Consider the following 21,951-nt stretch of genomic DNA (forward strand, 5'->3'; position numbering starts at 1 on the left):
GGGTTCTCCTTTGGGGACAGCCAAATAACCCTTTTGGAATCTTAAAAAGAAAGTGTAGTCAGAAAACACTGCCGTCCCTAGGGCCTTGGAGTGGCATCACCCACCAAGGAGAGATCTGATGAACTTGTGAACTGAATCCTCTGTTGGTTATGTGGGCAGAAACTCTACCCATCTGCTCGCCATAAAACCGAGCATAAAAGAGGAAATTGCTCTCGCCGTGTATTTTGGTGCTGGGTTCATGCAATATACTATATGGCCCATCTAATTGAATGTGTTTAATTCATACCATGCTGGCATATTGTTTCATTACAATTTTGTGTGTATGCGATGGTGTTGTTTGTCTACTCTCTCTGTTTCGCTTAAGTTGAGCTGCGTGTGGCTTTTGGTGCAGACAGTGATAAAGAAAAACTTCACATTTCTGTGGTAAAAGTTATCAAACCATCACTTAATACCTCAAGTTGTCCCCGTAACCACATATTTAATCTTTGAGACATCAGTGTAACATTTATAGTTCAAATGGGAGTACACCATATCTGTTGGGGAAATGACTGTGTCCTTACTGTCTCAATGTCTTCAGGTAAAAGCAGCCCTGTCAACTTGCCTGGAGGAGCGGGTGACTTGGCCAAGCCCTGCGACCCCTTCCAGCCGTTCGGCAGTGACGCCATCGACCCATTTCAGAGTAAAAAGGTGGTCGGAGACCCCTTTAGTGGCAAAGACCCTTTTGCTCCTTCTGCCTCAAGTAAAGCCTCTAAAGACTCTTCCTTGGGTTTTGCAGACTTCAGTTCTGTAAGTTGAGCTCAGTGATACTCTCTCTCTGTCCAGACCAGTCTTTATATACCTAGCCACTACCTCGCTACTTCTAGCTCCCACAACGTTTAACTGAAGGATCTAGAGAAGAGCAGACGACAAGGCTCAGCCTGTCTATCTAGACCTTTCTGCTGCATCTCATCCTGGCCTCCCCTTCACTGTGCAGATGTCTCTGTTTGTGAATAACCTACCTTCACTCCACACAAAGACCAGAGCCAGGCATCTGTCCAATCAGACCCATGGCATATTAACCACCATGTAACAGGCTAACTGTTCAGACCTATGGCATAATCCATAGCAATAACTACTGTTCATGATCACTGATCATCTGAGCGTGCGTTCCAACCCTACCTCATATCTAAGATGTTGACACTAGCTGTTTCCTGTTGAAGAAGGCTCACTTTTCTGTACTGTGTTCTGATTCTGGGGGGGGATTTCTCTCAACACATGCATTGTAGTTGGTTGCACACCACCTACAATGCATTTGATGTTGTGCAGTAAAGCACAGGAGCTGCATTGAAGAAGTGATACCCAGTACTCATGCAGGCAAGGGTGTCAGACATTTTTGTGGTTTGATGTGTACGCTGCGATCGGAACATTTAAACAAATACAAATATATTTTGTTTGCTGCTAGTTAGCATGCTATAGCGCAGGGGTATTCAACTTTTGTCCTATGAGATACGGAGCCTGCTGGTTTTCTGTTCTACCTGATAAATAATTACACCCTGATTAGAGGGGAACAATTTTAAAAAACGCAGTTGAACTGGCTTTGAGGTCCAGAGTTGAGTTTGAGGGCTAAAACAAGCGCAATTGGAAAGTATTATATCTCTGGCAATCCTATCTGGCAGTTCAATAAGTGGATTCTGGCAGAGTGTGAATTATTATTCAACCAGCCAATGGTTGCTTTAAAATCAGTGTTGTGCTATGGCCTGGGCTGTCTGTGAGTACAGTTACATTCACACTATTATTATTGTGGATAGTCATATTAATATAATACTTTGTTTAAAACGTTTGCATGCTTTGCAAGAAGAACAATTTCCCTAATAATCCTGTTTCCATGGACACATCTGAAATCAGGCTACCTGATGGGACTTAAATAAATACGGATAATTGGCAATCACAATAAATGTTCTACCACAGTGACCATGTTATTTTTGCAAAGCCTATTTGAATCTGAGTTCGGACATATAAAGTTTATATGTGAAAACGACACTACATGGACAAAAGTAGTGTCTCGTCAAACATCTCATTCTAAAATCATGGGCATTAATATGGAGTTGGTCCCCCCTTTTGCTGCTATAACAGCCTCCACTCTTCTAGGAAGGTTTTCCACTAGATGTTGGAACATTGCTGCTATAACAGCCTCCACTCTTCTAGGAAGGTTTTCCACTAGATGTTGGAACATTGCTGCTATAACAGTCTCCACTCTTCTAGGAAGGTTTTCCACTAGATGTTGGAACATTGCTGCTATAACAGCCTCCACTCTTCTAGGAAGGTTTTCCACTAGATGTTGGAACATTGCTGCTATAACAGTCTCCACTCTTCTAGGAAGGTTTTCCACTAGATGTTGGAACATTGCTGCTATAACAGCCTCCACTCTTCTAGGAAGGTTTTTCACTAGATGTTGGAACATTGCTGCGGGGACTTTCTTCTATTTAGCCATAAGAGAATTAGTGAGGTCAGGCACTGATGTTGGGCGATCAGGCCTGGCTCGCAGTTGGCGTTCCAATTCATCCCAAAGGTGTTTGATGGGATTGAGGTCAGGGCTCTGTACAGGCCAGTCAAGTTCTTCCACACCATTTCTGTATGGACCTTGCTTTCTGCACGGGTGCATTGTCATGCTGAAACAGGAAAGGGCCTTCCTCAAACTGTTGCCACAAAGTTGGAAGCACAGAATCGTCTAGAATCTAATAGTATACTGTAGCGTTAAGATTTCCCTTCACTGGAACTAAGGAGCCTGAACCTCCTCCACCAAACTTTACAGTTGGCACTATGCATTGGGGCAGGTAGCTTTCTCCTGGCATCCGCCAAACTCAGATTCGTCCTTTCGGAATTCCAGATGGTGAAACGTGATTCATTACTCCAGAGAATGCGTTTCCACTGCTCCAGAGTCCAATGGCGAGGAGCTTTACACCACTCCAGCCAAAGCTTGGCATTGCACATTATGATCTTAGGCTTGTGTGCGGCTGCTTGGCCATGGAAAACCATTTCATTAAGCTCCTGACTAAGAGTTCTTGTGCTGACATTGCTTCCAGAGAATGTTTTGAACTCGGTAGAGAGTGTTGCAACCGAGAACAGATTATTTTTACGCACTTCAGCAGTCCCGTTCTGTGAGCTTATGTTTGGCCTACCACTTCGCGGTTGAGCTGTTTTTGCTCCTAAACATTTCCGCTTCACAATAACAGCATTTACAGTTGACCGGGGCAGCTCTAGCAGGGCAGAAATTTAACAAACTGATTTGTTGGAAAGGTGGCATCCTATGACGGTGCCACATTGAAAGTCACTGAGCTCTACAGTAAGGTTATTCTACTGCCAATGTTTGTCTATGGAGATTGCATGGCTGTCTGCTAGATTTTATACACCTGTCAACAACGAGTGTGGCTGAAATAGCCAAATCCACTCATTTGAGGTGGTATCCACATACATTTGGCCATGTAGTGTGTTTCTAAGATGCATAATTCAGTTTTTTGAACTCACTCGCAGATAAGAGGGAGGCTTGCACTAGGTGTTATAAGCGGCGTATGCTTACTTCGTTTTTTATTTTTTTAATTTTACGCCAATTAAGATAAGCAGAGTAAAGTGTTTACATGACTATTACCATACTCGGCCTACTACCATAATCAGTTTAATCTAAAATGATTAGTGTGCATGTAAATGTACTCAGTGAAGCCATAATCCAGCATACTCATATTTGAATACTTAGCTCCAATCATCAGCAGTCAGTCAATCAGTCACTCAGTCAGCCAGTCAGTCAGTCAGTCACTTATTAAGTCATTCAGTCAGTAAGTCAGTAAGTCAGTCCCTTATTAAGTCATTCAGTGAGTAAGTCAGTGAGTCAGTGTGTGCCCTAATGCCAGGCTAGGCCAGAGAGGGAAGCCAATCCGGTGTGGTTTAGTGACTGACAGCTCCAGGTCACTGGTCTGGCTGTGGGATCTGTTGACATGGGAAGCAGCAGTATCACTACTCAGCTCTCAGTCCTGAGTTCTTACCCAGCATGTCTATGGTGTGTATCAGTGATGTGTGTCCTACTAGTGTGTAGATGCAGTATCAGTTTGTCTTTTCTTGAGGCTTAGTTTGCTCAGCCTGGTTAGTGTTGGTCTGCTGCATGACATTGGTAGCATAGATCCTACTTTACCATCTCTGACTTGTGCCAAATTACTCCCAAAGTAACCAAAACATTTTGAACAGAATCAGCTGCCTGGATTTTATTGAAACTAAAGAGGCATGGTGTTCCACAATAAAGATATTATCTAGAAAAATACCATATCATATAATAATATAATAATCATATATTAACTTGGCCCCTGAATTGAATGATGAATCATTTGAAACAAATGTAATGTATCTATTAAACGCCTCAATGGATTCTGTTCCATACTTATTTTGGTGAGTCAGAATTGAAGGCGCTCATTTGAGTCTGACATCTGAATCAGATCTAAGGTTGGTAAAGCAGTGTCTCCTGATATGTGTGTTTTGGTATGCATGGGAGAGTTCCTAGCTCGACTTTGCTGTGATCCTTACACAGGCTAGATCTCATACTATCAATTTAACAGATTAGGAAAATGTCACTTTCTTCCTTTCCATTTTCTCCCTGCATGTCACTGTTGCATGATATCTTAAATATGCTTTTAGTTGCTTGTTCATTGTCACTTGGGACCAAACTGAAAAGTCCTCCATGTTGCTTTGTCATAGTTAGTTGTATCTTGTGGTGTTTCGAAGTGTGCTCGGTGTAAAATGGATGGTGATGTGCGATTGGTGAATTATTTCTTTGGTGTTTTATCATTCATTTTTCTCTCGCAGGGCCAGAAAAGGTTAAGGTAAGAATGTTTGAACATGCGGTCAAATTGAATAGTGGCTTGTTTTGTGTTTTGGTCTCATACTTTAGGCTCTGAGCACAACCACTTAGGTTTAACAATAAGAAGCACCTTTCCTCCAACAGCAGAACACACTTGAATTGAATATTAAAGTAAGGATAGGGATAGGTCAGTTAGTGTGTGTCTAGTGGTGTGTATATTTTGTGTGTGTGCTGATGTGTGTTAATATGTGTGTATAGTTATAAGAGCAGATTAGATGGTGACTATGAAATCTACAGTCATGTATATCCTCTTACTGTAGCCAGGCAAACATGGAAGTTTACCCTTTATATACAGTGTAAGGTTCACTAAAATGCAATAATCTGTCAAGACACCTTCTAATGTATGTGTTTTGTATATGGTGTGAGGGATGAATCATTTGTATGTTAAATGCCTCTCTCCTGTTCTCTCTGTAGTTTGGAAATGAGGCTCAGCAACTGGAGTGGGCGAAGAGAGAGAGTGAGCGAGCGGAGCGGGAGCGGCTGAAGAGGCTCCGGCAGCAGGAGCAAGAGGACTTAGAGCTGGCCATCGCTCTCAGCAAGGCCGAGATGTCCCACGGGTGACCTGGACTGGACTGGACACCCACACACACACACACATCCCACTGCACAAAAACTGGTTGAATCAACGTTGTTTCCACATCATTTCAACAAAAAATAAATACATGTGATGACATTGAATTAATGTTGAAAACTCATTGGATTTGTAAAAAGTCAGTAACATAAGGGTATTTAGTATTTTTTTTCAACTAACTTTTAACCTAAATCCAATCCAATGACATATTTTTTGTTGATTTCATGTTGAGTTCACGTTAGTTGACAACTTGAAGAAATGTAAATCAAAACTAGACGTTGAACTGAATTCTGTGCCCAGTGGGATGCCCACGCACATAGAGATACAGACACAGACACATATAGACAAACACACACATAGAGATACAGACACATATAGATAAACACACACATAGAGATACAGACACAGACACATATAGAGAAACACACACATAGAGATACAGACACATATAGACAAACACACAGATAGACATACTCTTACTAGCATTACTCGTGCACATACACATGCGTGTACGACTCACACACCATACCCCATCACACTGTGAAGGACCTGGAGCTGGCCATTTCTCTCAGGGCCGATGTGCCCAACACATGTCCGCTTCCTTAACCACACACACAGACACACACCACCGCCACAACACACATACACACACCATCTGATACGCACACACAGAAACACACACCTCACCACACAATCTCTGGATGGACAAACTCTCAAAGCAAAAAAAAATACAAAACAGAACTTTTGGGGTTATCCTGGGCCCTGTGGAAACCAGTGGTGTGGTGGTGTAGTGGAGGGGAAACGCAAGTAAATGCAGTTTACCAACCTTTTTTATTTTTTTGTGACAGTTAATCCACCTTTTGCGGACAAATGCATTACTTTTTTCACCACGACCGGTGATCAGAGTTTACCAACCTATATTTTTACCACTACATCACTGGTGGAAATGGAACTGGATTTGACTTTACGGTGGTAGGTTGGAGTTGGAGTGGGAGATTGAAGCCAACAATCACAATCTCTCTTACTGTTTTTAATTGATAGGTGGGGAGGGGAAAAGATGATGACCCGTGGTTTTAGAATTAACTGATGCACTGTTTAAATGCACTATAGAGGCTGGCTCAACATGAAAGATGTAAAGATGAACATAATATGTGTTGGTTTGGTGAATGAGCATGAATCGCAGCTGGAGCTCTGACAGATGTGAAGAAGGGAATACCTAAAGGTTATGCTGGAATGCTTATTAAGATTGAGACATTATTTTAGTATTGGTTTATTATGTGAATGTGGCAAGCCAGTGGCAGGGTTCTTCTTTGACTGGCTACTGTAAGTGTTGTGTGAGAGAGAGGTCTGTATGGACCAGAACAAACTGTACAGATATATTTTCTTTCTCTTTGAGTGTGAGATAGTAGATGCATTGTTTTGACAATAATTCAGTGCTTCTTCAGCGAACATAGATAGGAAGAAGGAATGGGTACTTAGCTGTGCCTCCTCTGAAAGTTCAAGTAAGTTCACAAAGCTGTGATGTATATCAAACAACAACCAAAAAAGGCGAGATGAGGGAAATTATTTCAAGTTTTATTATAGAGTTTTTTTATAATATTTTTTTTCACTATGTGATGTGTTATTTTATTATTTTATGTATTATTTGTTAAAAGACAGAAACATTTTGTTTATTACGATTCTAGTTGAAAAAAAGCTGCCAAAAATTACAAACCTACAAGCACAAGCTGCAGAGGTTAAAGAAAGTTAGAAATGGCCTGTGGTTTTTTTCAGCTAACCATCAATAATATGCAAATTCATTAGGTCACATGAGTTTCACAGCTATAACTGGAATATTCCGCTGTTTACGGTACAGTGTGTCATAGTTTGATGTTACAACTTGGGCTCAACCACTTTTATTTATAGCTGCTTTGTCTTTTACTTGAAACTCCTTGCTGATGGTACTGCCTGCTTAGCACATTACATCTGTGGGTTTTACTTCACTTTCACCTTAATTAAGCTTTGAATTGAACTGAATAGAGATGATGATAATAGCAGCTGAGGTCCTAACCATATGAAAAGGACACTTACATTAATTGCCCCTGTGTTCTGTCTTTTCCTGTTGTACTGAACTGTATGTGTCCTACATTGACTTTTATAAGCTTCCATGTAATGTCATTGTTGTCACCTACTATTGTACTAGTCTGAGTGAAAAGACCTCACCTAACTATATGGGATGTTGTGAAAATGCATTATGAAAGTTACATCCCCTTTGGGTTGGGAAAGGACATGATTTAAGTTACAATTCAGTGGTATGGGCCATTAACACTGCCACAAGGTGGAAATAGAAACCATCTCTCAACATTTATTTGTTAATGTTTACATATCAAACTTCTTTGCTTTAGTGGTTAAAACAGTGTAATTATATTATATGTGAAAAACCTGTTCTGGTACAGATCTGACCTTTAACTGTGCTGCTGTATATAGCTGACTCACTGGGCAAAAACTGGTTGAATCAATGTTGTTTCCACGTTGAATCAATGTTGTTTCCATTTTAACAAAAAAATGTATGTGATGACATTGAGTCAACGTAGAAAAAAGTAATCAACGTGAGGGAATTTGGTCTTTTGGGTTAAGGATAGGGTAACCTAACGAAGCAGGGGTAAAAGAAACGCCTGAAACAAGATGCACTGGTCTTGACGAGAAGAAAAAAAACTGTTGGGGGAGGTTCTCTTCTGCACTGTTCAACCAATCCAGTAAATGTGGAGGAGGAGTTAAGGGTACCCCTAACCCTAACTTTTAACGTAAATCGAATGACATGTTGAATTTTTGTTGTTGAATTCATGTTAGTTGACAACTCAACCAAATGTAAATCAAAACTAGACGTTGAACTGATGTCTGTGCACAGTGGGGAGGTAACCTGTGGTCGTCTGCATTTGACCCTTGACCTTTTTGGCCCTACCTGTGGTGTTTTAATCACAGGTCAGACTCTCGAAGCTTGGGATGCCAACACTCCCGCCCTTACCCAGCATGCTGTATGTCAGAACCCCTGTAGTGTACCTTCAGGTTAGGGGAAATCCACAGTGAGGGTGTTTGGTTGGCCGGAGACTCAGCCACAGCTCTCTGTTCATTGGTCATTTCATGGCCCTTTTTGTATGCCTTGAAAATACATCCATAATTTCTTACTCCATTCTTTGAAGTTAGCCTAGCGGTTAAGAGCATTGGGCCAGTAACTGAAAGGTTGCTGGTTCAAATCCCCAAGGTGGAAACAAATCTGTCATTATGCCCTTAAGTAAGATAGTTAACCCCCAACAACAACTGCTCCCCGGACGCCGATGATGTCAATTAAGGCAGCACCTCTCTGATTCAGAGGGGTTGGGTTAAATGCGGATGACACATTTAGATTGAAATCAGTCAGTTGTGCAACTGAATAGGTCTTCCCTTGATCTGACACTGTTGGATTGGTGAAAGAAAGGGTTCCATTATGTATCCCAATCACCCAACCAATCATGTCAGATTAGGATGGAAGGATGCATTTTGAGAGTATTGAAATAGGGCCCAACACTACCTAGTGTTCTCTACATACTTACCACTCATGCTGTATTTTGTATTTGATACCTACATCGTGCAATAGATTTTATTTCGTATTTTTCTCGTTGTTCGTGTGCTGAAAACACCTGTGAATCCCATTGGACTTTTAATATGTCTATGCTTTTAAAACGAGTGCCCTCTGCCCCAACTTGGCTGAGTTTGATCATACATTCAGAGGTACATGCAGAGGCCTAATACAAGCCTAAACAGATTGTAGAGATTGTAGAGGACTTATCTTTTGTTTTTCTGACAACTGATCTGTCTTCTGAAGCTCGATGCATTCCTTTTTCTTTTGGTCTGCCTTTAATTGTCTTTCCGCTGTAGATGAGAATAAATAATCAAAGCTGTCTTAAACGGTATATTATGTCTGTTATATTTGTCCCATAAGAAGTGAAAAAATGTACAACTTAAAACATTTTGAGGATATATGACTATACACTAATGCTTGGATTTATTTTAAATGTTAATCCTATGTACATGGTCATTGTTTACTAGAATAAACATTTCATTTAAATAAATAGGTCTCATGTTTTTTTGTGGTGTTTTTTTATTTAATTGATTTTCCTTTTGCACGTGCACTGAGTACAGTTGTGGCCAAAAGTTTTGAGAATGACACAAATATACATTTTCACAAAGTCTGCTGCCTCAGTTTTTATGATGGCAATTTGAATATATTCCAGAATGTTATGAAGAGTGATCAGATGAATTGCAATTAATTGCAAAGTCTCTCTTTGCCATGCAAATTAACTGAATCCCCCAAAAACATTTCCACTGCATTTCAGCCCTGCCACAAAAGGACCAGCTGACATCATGTCAGTGATTCAATCGTTAACACAGGTGTGAGTGTTGACGAGGACAAGGCTGGAGATCACTCTGTCATGCGGATTGAGTTCGAATAACAGACTGGAAGCTTCAAAAGGAGGGTGGTGCTTGGAATCATTGTTCTTCCTCTGTCAAGCATGGTTACCTGCAAGGAAACATGTGCCGTCATCATTGCTTTGCACAAAAAGGGCTTCACAGGCAAGGATTTTGCTGCCAGTAAGATTGCACCTAAATCAACCATTTATCGGATCATCAAGCACTTCAAGGAGAGCGGTTTATTTGTTGTGAAGAAGGCTTCAGGGCGCCCAAGAGAGTCCAGCAAGCGCCAGGACCGTCTCTGAAAGTTGATTCAACTGCAGGATCGGGGCACCACCAGAACAGAGCTTGCTCAGGAATAGCAGCAGGCAGGAGTGAGTGCATCTGCACGCACAGTGAGGCAAAGACTTTTGGAGGATGGCCTGGTGTCAAGAAGGGCAGCAAAGAAGCCACTTCTCTCCAGACAAAACATCAGGGACAGACTGATATTCTGCAAAAGGTACAGGGATTGGACTGCTGAGGACTGGGGTAAAGTAATTTTCTCTGATGAATCCCCTTTCCGATTGTTTGGGACATCCGGAAAAAAGCTGCTCAGCTATGGAAACTAATTTCATGAAGCTCCCGACGAACAGCTCTTGTGCTGACGTTGCTTCCAGTTTTGAACTCGGTAGTGAGTGTTGCTTCGCGCTTCAGCACTCAGCGGTCCCTCCAACAGTCTTGAAGGAGTTCCCACATATGCTGAGTACTTGTTGGCTGCTTTTCCTTCACTCTGCGGTCCAACTCATCCCAAACCATCTCAATTGGGTTGAGGTCTGGTGATTGTGGAGGTCGGTTATCTGATGCAGCAATTCCATCACTCTCCTTCTTGGTCAAATAGCCCTTACACAGCCTGAAGGTATGTTTTGGGTCATTGTCCTGTTGAAAAACAGGTGCAAACCAGATGGGATGGCGTATCGCTATAGAATGCTGTGGTAGCCATGCTGGTTAAGTGTGCCTTTACTTCTAAATAAATCACTGACAGTGTCCAGCAAAGCACCATCACACCACCTCCTCCATGCTTCACGGTGGGAACCACACATGCGGAGATCATCCGAGTCTCACAAGTGTCTTGAGACGATCTCCGCATGTGTGGTTCCCACCGTGAAGCATGAGTCTAAATCTCAAATTTAGACTCATCATACCAAAGGACAGATTTTCACCGGTCCATTGCTTGTGTTCTTGGCCCAAGCAAGTCTCTTCTTATTAGTGTCGTTTAGTAGTGGTTTCTTTGCAGCAATTCTACCATGAAGGCCTGATTCACTCAGTCTCTGAACAGTTTATGTTATGATGTGTCTGTTGCTTGAACTCTGTGAAGCATTTGTTTGGGGTGCAATTTCTGAGGCTGGTAACTCCTCTACAGCAGAGGTAACACAGGGTCTTCCTTTCCTGTGGCGGTCCTCACGAAAGCCAGTTTCATCATAGCGCTTGATGGGTTTTGAGACTGCACTTGAAGAAACTTCTTGAAATTTTCCGTATTGACCAACCTACATGTCTTAAAGTAATGATTGACTGTCATTTCTTTTTGCTTATTTGAGCTGTTCTTGCCATAATATGGACTTGATCTTTTACCAAATAGGGCTATCTTCTGTATACACCCCTACCTTGTCACAACACAACTGGCTCAAATAGGCTCAAATGTATTACGAAGGAAATAAATTTCACAAATTAATATTTAACAAGGCACACCTGTTAATTGAAATGCATTCCAGGTGACTACCTCCTGCAGCTGGTTGAGAGAATGCTAAGAGTGTGCAGAGCAGTCATCAAGGCAAAGGGTGGATACTTTGAAGAATCTGAAATACACCCCAGGGGTGTTGGTTCATACTTCTTGACCTTTTGAATTAAAACTCCCTCAAATTAGTAAATACTGTAGATCTAAACCACTAGACAAGATGCTCATTGATGGTCCCCCAAACGCCAGACCTGCCAAAAAGCAACACCAGGCAATAAAATGGGCTGTGAATTACAGCCGTCTATATTTCAAGGATACAGCTACACGTGTGAAAATAATTCTGTGCCAACAGACCACTCATTTCTGGACATATTACTTGAAACCCAAGCAAGTCCTGTGTTCGGAATGTTAACTGTCTCCGTATGAAATAACAGGAAATTCCTAGGTAAGTTTGTATTTACCTTATACTAATGGAAGTACGGAAATGAAATGCTGTTTGCCTTTAAGGATGAAAATGGGACATGGAGACGTAATGAAGATATGCTCGTCTCACAAATTGCCCCTCCAATATTTGTATCTATATTTGTGCATTCTTTTTGGGGTATTTACTAGTGTTGTCTTTTACTTTTTCAACGAGTGACTGAATTGACATGTTAAGAGCAGAAAGCACGTGTTTTCACTAGGACAATTGTGCTACCCCCTCTTTAAAGAGCATTTCTGGAAATAATGGGATATGCCTTGCCAGCTGTGGAGGGTCTCCAGTGCTAGTTTAATGCTTCATGATGTTGGAGAATGCTTACACTCCACATGTGCACACACACACACCCTTATAGGGGAGTTGGGGGTCCATAGTTGTCAGAGGTATCTGTAAGGGGATCTCCCGTATGCCTTCTCCCTGTTGGGGCCGATACATGGAGACCCCAACTCTCTGACAGCTAGCTGGGGGGCATTCTGTTTTTTAGCCTTAGTTCCAAGAGCTAGAATTTAATTGAACCTGTATTTAACTAGGCAAGTCTGTTAAGAACAATGATGGCCTAGGGACAGTGGGTTAACTGCCTTGTTCAGGGGTAAAATGACAGATTTTTACCTTGTCAGCTCAGGAATTCAATCTAGCAACCTTTCGGTTACTGGCCCAACACTCTAACCACTAGGCTACCTGCCACCCCAATGCTAGAAAAGCCTAGGAAAGCAGTTAAGAGAACCCCGTCTCCTTTAACCAATCTGCCATAGTTAATAAATAATCTGCCCTGGACCTGAGGAGTAGCAGACCCAGTCCCGTTGGCCCAGTCTATTTAATCAGCTGTTGGTGAGGGAAGGAGTGGGGCTTGCTGCTCTAGAGCAGGGCTGCCTGGCCTGGCTGACCCATGAATGTTGTGGTACAGACCAGGGGAAAGTGTTCATGTTTTCCAATATGACTGACTGTCAGGGGAGGAATGCTGACTAAAACAGTCCAGATGGACCCTCTCTGGTACTCTGTCACTCCATATAATTCACCATTAGTCTGATGCTTATCTTTGAGAAATATATATTGTGGTATGCACTGAAGCAGTACTAGGACTACATACAGCTGGGGAGGGGAGATGGTTTTTGTATCGTAAATATACAACGAAGTTGATGTTGGTATGGAAGTGTTTTTCCCGAAATGAACCGAGACATGAACATATTTATCAAGGAACAAAAATATGCTGTATATATCAAGTGCCTTAGAAATTGAGTTGTGCATTTCCGGCCTCAAGTGATAGTGGTGACTGTGCTCACCATGTGTCTGTTGGCAAAGGACCCCACTCTTTCACTCCACACAGTATCATTCTACATAGGACTGTATTTAGCCAGTACCAATGTTAATCCATGTTGTTCATCCATAGACCAGATGAGCATCTTCCACTGAGGAGCTTCCAAACAGCTCCAGTAGATGGTGTACTCATCCTTTGACATTCCCACTTTTCCCACACATGGTAATTGGCTTCTGGCTGCCGTGAAGTCTAGGAGATCAACTCTTTCCTGGTATAATCGATGTTATACATTTGACTCAGACAGGATCTTAGTATGAGATGTTGGGGCTTTACATTGAATATGGAGGCCAGGCCTGTTGTGTCTCTCAAAATCTTGGTGAATATCCTGTTGAGCGTTATTACTGGAAACTGAAATTTGGGCACTTGTGTGTGTTCTGTTGCCCATTGGGGGCCAACTGTGATATGTATCTCCACAAACACACACACACAGACACACAGACACACAGACACACACACACACACACACACACACACACACACACACACACACACACACACACACACACACACACACACACACACACACACACACACACACACACACACACACACACACACACACACACACACTGAACTGCTCCCTTGATTTTCAGCAGTTAATACTCTCACCTCTTTCAGAGATTTCATATAAAGCTCAATCATACGTATCTAGCTTGTACTGTAGAGCTTTAAAAAGCTGTCTTCTCCATGTTCTCTCTACGGACTTACTTCTTTATTGCCTTTTTATGTAACCGTCCTTGTAGAATTGTTTAAAATGATGCTGTTGTTTTTGAAGATACTCTGTGTAAAGTATTTCTGCTTGATAAGGACAGTTTCTCTGACCTGATGCTCACTTCAGGCTAAAGTATATCTAATATGAAAGAAATGTGAATAGGCCTAGATACATTTGCATAAAAGATGGTAACTTTAAGAGATATCTGCTTATATCATGTTGACATTAGTCCCCAAACTATGATAATAACCTCCTGTGACCTTTAAGAACAGTCCTTGCAACTGGATTTACAGCTTTTATACACCCTCTTAATTCACAAATAAAGTAGGTAGAGCAGAATTTGGTTGTCTTGGCTCTGTTAGTGGTATTTTGGATCTCTGTCATGGAGTTTCAGGTGTGCCATGGCAAAGAGCCAGCGAATGCTGCGTGTTATGATTATGAATGGTTTCATACTAGGAAATACAGATCATCTTCGGTTGAAACGGGAGCAGAGTAACTTGAGGGTTATCATTCAGATTCAGAGATGATTCTGAATTACTGTGCTGTATATGTGAGGAGGTATAAATGTAAACATTTAGTAAAGCCTGTCATTTGAGACTTCTAAAGGGGAAACCGGATAGCAATGAATGCATGCGGAAAACATGCTATCTGTTTTGTTTATAGATAGACAGGCATGGCTGACCGAATGGATAAACCATATGATATTACCTCTGAGCCCTAACTCATGGTTCAATCTTCCCACACTCTCTCCAGAAGTTATTATTACACCAAGAGCAAAAAGTGAAATGAGAATGTTCCATTTTTCACTTGAGTATATGGGCTATTCATAGAGGCATTCTTATTTCCTCTTTTCTCTAAACTGGCAGGGGCATCCAGAAGATGATGCGGTCCCTAAAAAGTTATAACACTTTAAGAAAAGGGTTCTCTTTTATGCTTCCCCATAGAGCCAATGTGAAGAAATTGTTGTGGACTTTCAGAGTTCACAAAGGTGGACCCTTTCTCCTCTCTTGCTCGCTCTCTCGCTCAGTTTTTACACATACAGTAGCCAAAGTACATAATTAGGCCCATAACACAGGGAATTCTCTCTCGTTCTCTATTTCTCCCACTCTCTGTCTGTTTTTACACATACAGTAGCCAAAGTACATAATTAGGCCCATAACACAGTGAATTCTCTCTCTCTCTCTCTCTCTCTCTCTCTCTCTCTCTGCCTGTTTTTACACATACAGTAGTCAAGTGACATAATTAGGCCCCTAACACAGTGAATAGGAGTTTATTCTGAAGGCAACTACACCTAACTTTATTGTGCAGGGATGCTGTCATGTGACCCAGATACACAGGCTGAAGGCCCCTGATTAAGAGATGGATCATGGGTAAAATATTGGTTTTCTGAGCCTCTTCGTTTAACATATTTCTCCTTCCACAGTGGAGGTGCTTTGTTGTTGGGTAGCATACCAACCTAAAAATGCACTTTTAAGAATATGCAACCATGTTTAAGTGATAGCTGTTTAATATTGCTTCATGCTTTATGAACATTGAAGTAACAAGACAATAAGACATAACCCAGGGGACTACTGGAAGTGAAAGCTTTGATTTTACAGAATACATTCATTGTGAGACTCAAATTCAGGCTACCAGATGTATAACCTTTGTGTCACTCTCTCTTATCATCCCCACTGAACTTTCCATCCTGTCCCATTGGGTCTTGTCATTTAGGCAGCGACCAGGATTCCTCTCTCTTTCAGTGCGGTGTGCCCCTGTGCCCAGACCCAGAGAGGGGACATCTATATTGAATCTCTATAATTATGTAAATGTAATGTTTGTATTTATAGGCTGCATGAGCCGCAAGACTCTGGCAGTGGCCCTGTGACAGCTGGAAAACCCTGCACTCAGAAATCATATTATAAACTGCTCAGGCCTGAACTGGTGCTGTAGGATAGCTGGTTCATGGTTGATGTAAAGATCATGGTTGATGTAAAGAGATGGATGTATTGTTGAGGAGTTTATGACTGGTGTGATGTTACAGTATGGTGTGATAATGATACACAGATGTCAGGGCTGTTCCATTTTCCAAAGCCACAAGGATTTTTACTCAAAGTGAAGAATTATGTTGTTCAGTTTAGTTTAATATGTACATTAAAATAAACTATTTACATTATATAAAATATATTTACATGGCAATAATACATTTACTCAGAAAACCAAAAAGAACATTAAGTCACAAAACTTTTAGCCCTTTGTCATGTTGAGATGGTTACTCTTATTTCCATAGTTTTAAAGACCCTGACATTAAATGTTATTCAACAGGTAAATGCACACACAGAACATTCAATTCAAGCCTCTGAAGACTGAAAGGCAGTTTTAGATCAAAACATTGTCTTAAAGCTTATTTCATGTGCTGTTTACAGTTATAACACATAGATAAACGTTGCTTTTTTGCCAGTAAAAAATATGGCACTCGTAGGATGCATATAATAGAAGGCACTATCTTGAATATCAAAACACATCATATTAAACAATGTTATTGTAAGATTCCAGTTGTGTCAGGGGTGTACTTAGAGCCAACCTGATATGTTGACTTGAATTCACAAATGCCAACTCCGTGTAATGCACTTTTTAAAGCCTTTTACAAAATATTATTCGATAAAAAATAACAAAGTAGTACCAGCTACATATTTTTAAAATAGTATTTGTATATAGAATTCCTATGACGATGTTTTATTTTCATATGCTGTTTTCCTATTCCTCAAAAAACGTTAAATAAACAAACAAAAATACAAAATACATATTTTTGGAGATATCTTTCTTGATGTCGTTCTTGGTTCATTTGGCAAAGTTCTCAATCGTATGTGATTTCTCACATGTGTCGCTTCATGTGCAGCGCCAGGTGGTCGGACCTGGAGAAGGCGCGCTCGCACAGGTGGCACTGGAACGGCCTGTGTCCAGTGTGCTTACGGAAATGGCGCGTCAGCTCGTCAGAGCGGGCGAACTTCCAGCCACAACCCTCCCAACTGCAATGGTATGGTTTCTCTCCTGTTGAACGACAAAGGGGAAAATACCATGGGTATACTGACAGAAAATACAGTCATTTGGAACATATAGCCAAATATTTCTAGTTTCCAAAAAGCACAAAGACATTGAGGAATGTTCCTTACCTGTGTGCGTTCTGTGGTGCGCTTTCAAGTGCGAGCTCTTGGTGTAGGTTTTCGCGCATCCAGCGAAAGTGCAAGTGTGACTCGCTGTGCGCTTCCTTGGCCAGGAACGCCGACCCCTTTTTGGCTTTGAGTCCATCATCTCCAACGGAGAGGACGGTGGAGTGAGCAGCGCTCTCTGATTGGTGTGCTGTATACCCATTCCGTCTTCGTACATCCCGAACTGATGTGCGCTCTGGTACGAGAGCTGCATCTGTGGGGGCGGGTGAGAGTGAGGGTAGCACGCTGCGGAGCGGTAGCTCTGCGGGAAAGTCAGGGAGTGGCACATCTGGGTCTGACACTCGGAGCTCATCAGGTCGTCTGGGCTGAGAGGTGGTGTCATGTTCCCCGCAGATTGCGGAGAGTTGGCTAGTCTCGGATGCTCGAAGGACATCATGCACGAAACGTTCCCCTCCTGCTTGATTTTTGGGCAGCTCTGAGGTACCATTTCCATAACTGGTCGGTAACTGTCCATGGATTGCTCGACCTTAATGTTGTCTGGAAAGTCCTGATTTGGGAAAGCAGACGAACTGACTAGAAATCTCCCATGGACGCTGTTGTCAGAGGGTTGGTGGCAGAAGCTGCTGTCAAGCTCATTGCGCAGGAGCTCAGCCATCAGGCTGTTGTACGGCGGAGGTGGAATGTTTATCTCGGGCACCGTGTAGGTAGACTGCATCACGGAGTGATACATGTTGTTCTGCTCTGCTAGCCTGTACTCTCCCTCTGTCCCGGAGGATGGAGTGTTGCTGTCTGTGCCAGTGGAGTTAGAGAGAATAAACTCCAGATCCAGGAATTTATCTAGCTCCTCTTCGTCTTTTATGCCCATGCAGATGTCCATGCCCTCAGCCACGGCACAGCTGGAATGAACCGACCTGTCCATCTCGCCCTTCCACCTCTGCAATAGTACAATATGCCATTAGTGAAAAGATCATGTAAAAAAATACTCTGTACAAAAAATGGAACATTCATATTTGTTACATAAAAAAACTGTAAAAGCAATATGTAACCAAATAATAAGTAAGAAGCCTAACTGATACAGCATACGGGTTCACTCTACATCTGGACTGAAATGCTATTGCTTTATTCTAACTACACCAAATATATACTAGATTCATATATCAACTACAGGTAAAACAACCCCAAAAATCTCTAAATACATAAACCAGTATACTTACATATTCCCAGCATTTTTCCTTTTGATTCGCAAATGTGGCGATGGATGGTAAAATGGTCCCGGTTAAGGACATTTCCATACGTTGTAATGACAAAATAAATTAGTTTTTTTCTTGAACAAAAAACGTTCTTTCTGTCTATGAATATCAGCAAAAGCGATGTAGAGTCCACGCGAGAAACTAGTTGTAGTAGTAAATCACTATATCTCCTCACTTGAAATAGTGTTTCAGTGTCATGTGCAAGTTTGATTGGTAGGAGTTCCTATATACCTTATAAATATTGTAGCTGAAAAGCTGGACCTATTGTACGAAGCGGAGGAAACAGGCACCTATATTAAGCCAGTGAGCCTTGCAGTCTCTTTGCTTTCCCTCATGCGCTTGTGCGAGCTTTAAAGTCTTAAAGCCACATATACACACGCCCCTTCCTGCATAGAAACGAGTTTAACAAGTATAACCCGTAATGACGCGCTAGGCAAAGACCGCCCCTTGCAGAACTTCATCTAGTAAGCAATTAACATATTATGGCAAATAAAATAAAATATTATGCGCCGAATACAACAGGTGAAATGCTTACTTACGAGCCCTTAACCAACAATGTCGAGTTAGAAAAAAACGTTTAAAAAAAATGCTATATAAACTCAAGGGAAAAAAGTAACACAATAAAATAAGAATAACGGGGCTATATACAAGGGGTACCGATACCGAGAGAATGTGCAGGGGTACGGGTTAGTCGAGGTAATTGAGATAATATCTACATGTAGGTAGGTGTAAAGTGACTATGCATAGGTAATAATCAGAGTAGCATACGATATATGAAATGTAAATGCATGTGTCACGAATAGGGTAAGGTAACCAAAATATGAACACTAGAGACAAAGTTACCCATTTGGATAGAATATTATTAAGCACAGCTTTTCTTTCAAAATAGGCTAACATTAGGAAATTCATATTACATATATTATCATTCAACCCAATATAAATAACAAACACAAAAACCGACACTCATGTTTTATCTCCAAACACATATGAAAGACATGTCCAAGGTGCATGGATGTTTTCCGAGCAGCATATTTAGGACAACACGTGAGGTAAGGCCGACAGGATAGGCTATTGGTAATGTTTTGCGTTATCGATAATAGACTAAACATTGTAATATGAATACACTGCATTTTATTCCATAAAGTCACATTTAAAGTATATATAAAAAATATATATATAAAAAAATAACCCCATATTCGTTTTTCTCATAGGCCTATATATAATACCTTTAATTTGGCAGATCAGTTGGCTTCCCATCACCTGATCAACTCCTCGGTCTTCTCAGGTCATTTGCCAATCATTATCAGCCTGTGATAAACCCAGTTACCCAACGCAACAGGCGTTTCGAAACGGCGCAGCCACCAGGCGCCAGGTAGGCCTTCATCAGAAACTTTTCACCTCTTCAAACGCTCCCGTAAACACGCGCTAATAAAGCATTTAACCTCTATGAAGCACCATTCATGTGCAAATAATGAGGCTGAATGAGCGGCTGTTGAGCCTGCTTTGTCCAGCGACGTATTCACATTGGTATCGGGTTTCTTGCGCCAGTTTCACAAAACAGTCTTCAGCTAAATGCAGATAATTGTTTTGTTACGTATATTGTAACATCCATGTCCATGCAGGTGTACCAGGATGATACCTTTCCTTTCTCACAATTGGGCGGAAGTGTTTTTGGTTCTATGTCACATGTGTGCATGTGTGAGTACTATTCTCACTTTCTATCTGTTCTTCTGTTTACAGTGAATAGTTGGGGAAGGTCAGTAAATGAATACCTTATCATCATTCTTACATAATCCACATCCTTCTAAACCTAAACCATAAACGCCATGTAATGAGTAATCTGAGTTTCCCTAATCAACCAACCAAATATGGTCCTTCCGATGCCGTAAGTCTACAAGTAACCACTGCCATTTAAAGTTTTATTTGCCTGTTTATCTTGTAGGACTCATTTAAAATGCCAAAGTGCTCCTGCTAATGTTGGTTCCTTTGTGCCATTACATTTTGGCTTAACTGATTGGCAATTCAGAGTTTGGTTTTGGCCAATTACTTATTTATACAAGATTTCCCAGCAAACCAGTTACCAAAACATGGTAACTGCTTCTGTTCCTCAATTGAAACACCCCTAGTCAACCATGCATGAAAACCCTTGTAAAGTCTTTCAACAAATGAGAGACATAAAGAACATATAGAAATGATCTGATTGTGGCACGAAGGAGCAGCGGTTAGTTACACTTCTATTATATAAATGATATTGTGAACAACAAGCATACAACTAAAGAAACATGGGTGTGGCTTCAGTCTGTACTTTACAGTGTGTTCTTTCCTCAGGCCATAGGCCATATTATTCGACCTGAGGAAAGAACATGTTGTATGGTACAGATTATCATTGCATTTGGCGAGGATGATGTGGTTTGCATACGCTGTAGGTACATGTGTGACATTCCAACATCACTAGTAAGAATGTCATACATATTGTATCACTCTATTAGGTGTCGCAACAATGTTTTAGAATGGACTGGAGTAAACAAACATGTATTTGTTTTCTTTATTTGTACCTACCTAATACATAGGTTTTTTCCTAGACAGCAATTCATAGTTGTGGTTTATTGAGCTTTTGCTAGATTCTAGAAACATTGTTCTGCTCATCTTGAGGTTTGTAGGATATTTCTAAAGGTTCCCAGTAAACCTGCACCTTTAGACACATCTACTTCTCTCTACACTTCCAGTCCTCACTGCATTTAGTGGGAGTGCGTTGATGAACAGTCTTCACATTTTCCTTGCACAGTCCTCACATTTTCCTTGCACAGTCCTCACATTTTCCTTGCACAGTCCTCACATTTTCCTTGCACAGTCCTCACATTTTCCCTGCACAGTCCTCACATTTTCCTTGCACAGTCCTCACATTTTCCCTGCACAGTCCTCACATTTTCCTTGCACAGTCCTCACATTTTCCTTTTCACATTTTCCTTGCACAGTCCTCACATTTTCCTTGCACAGTCCTCACATTTTCCTTGCACAGTCCTCACATTTTCCTTGCACAGTCCTCACATTTTCCTTGCACAGTCCTCACATTTTCCTTGCACAGTCCTCACATTTTCCTTGCACAGTCCTCACATTTTTCTGCCTCAAAATTACATCTCAAAAGGGGATACATTTCATTTAATTCCTATCGATCTACACAACATACTGCACATTTTCAAGGTGAAAGAAATATAAACTGTCCAAATTGAATAAAAAAAGTATTGATTGCATATGTCGTCACACTTGGTGGTCACACATATGTCATCACACTTGGTGGAACACACTTGGTGGAACACACTTGGTGGTCACACATATGTCATCACACTTGGTGGAACACACTTGGTGGTCACACACTTGGTGGTCACACATATGTCATCACACTTGGTGGAACACACTTGGTGGTCACACATATGTCATCACACTTGGTGGAACAC

At 41.3% G+C, this 21,951-nt stretch overlaps 2 protein-coding genes across 6 annotated transcripts in view; one reads left to right on the forward strand and one right to left on the reverse strand.

Annotated features, from left to right (window-relative positions):
• Positions 1 to 9,541, forward strand: part of LOC115109205 (epidermal growth factor receptor substrate 15-like 1) — a 34,986-nt gene extending 25,445 nt beyond the window's left edge. For 2 of the 5 annotated variants that reach the window (XM_029633883.2, XM_029633885.2), the window contains 2 exons: positions 578 to 786; positions 5,297 to 9,541. In XM_029633883.2, the coding sequence (XP_029489743.2) occupies positions 578 to 786; positions 5,297 to 5,443 (356 nt within the window). In that variant the 3' untranslated portion in view covers positions 5,444 to 9,541. Of the gene's footprint in view, positions 1 to 577; positions 787 to 4,827; positions 4,845 to 5,296 lie in introns of all 5 variants that reach the window. The other 3 variants (XM_029633884.2, XM_029633886.2, XM_029633888.2) reach the window with 3 other exon arrangements.
• A 6,658-nt stretch (positions 9,542 to 16,199) lies between these two features.
• LOC115109206 (Krueppel-like factor 2) lies at positions 16,200 to 18,838 on the reverse strand. Its single transcript, XM_029633889.2, has 3 exons — positions 18,461 to 18,838; positions 17,250 to 18,180; positions 16,200 to 17,127 (listed from the first exon to the last, which is right to left on the reverse strand). Exons 1-3 carry the CDS (start codon positions 18,536 to 18,538, stop codon positions 16,952 to 16,954), a joined length of 1,185 nt encoding a protein of 394 aa, XP_029489749.2. The 5' UTR covers positions 18,539 to 18,838; the 3' UTR covers positions 16,200 to 16,951.
• Positions 18,839 to 21,951: the final 3,113 nt, after the last annotated feature.

This window comes from Oncorhynchus nerka, linkage group LG25 (assembly GCF_034236695.1).
Source record: "Oncorhynchus nerka isolate Pitt River linkage group LG25, Oner_Uvic_2.0, whole genome shotgun sequence".
NCBI classification, from domain to species: Eukaryota; Metazoa; Chordata; class Actinopteri; order Salmoniformes; family Salmonidae; genus Oncorhynchus; species Oncorhynchus nerka.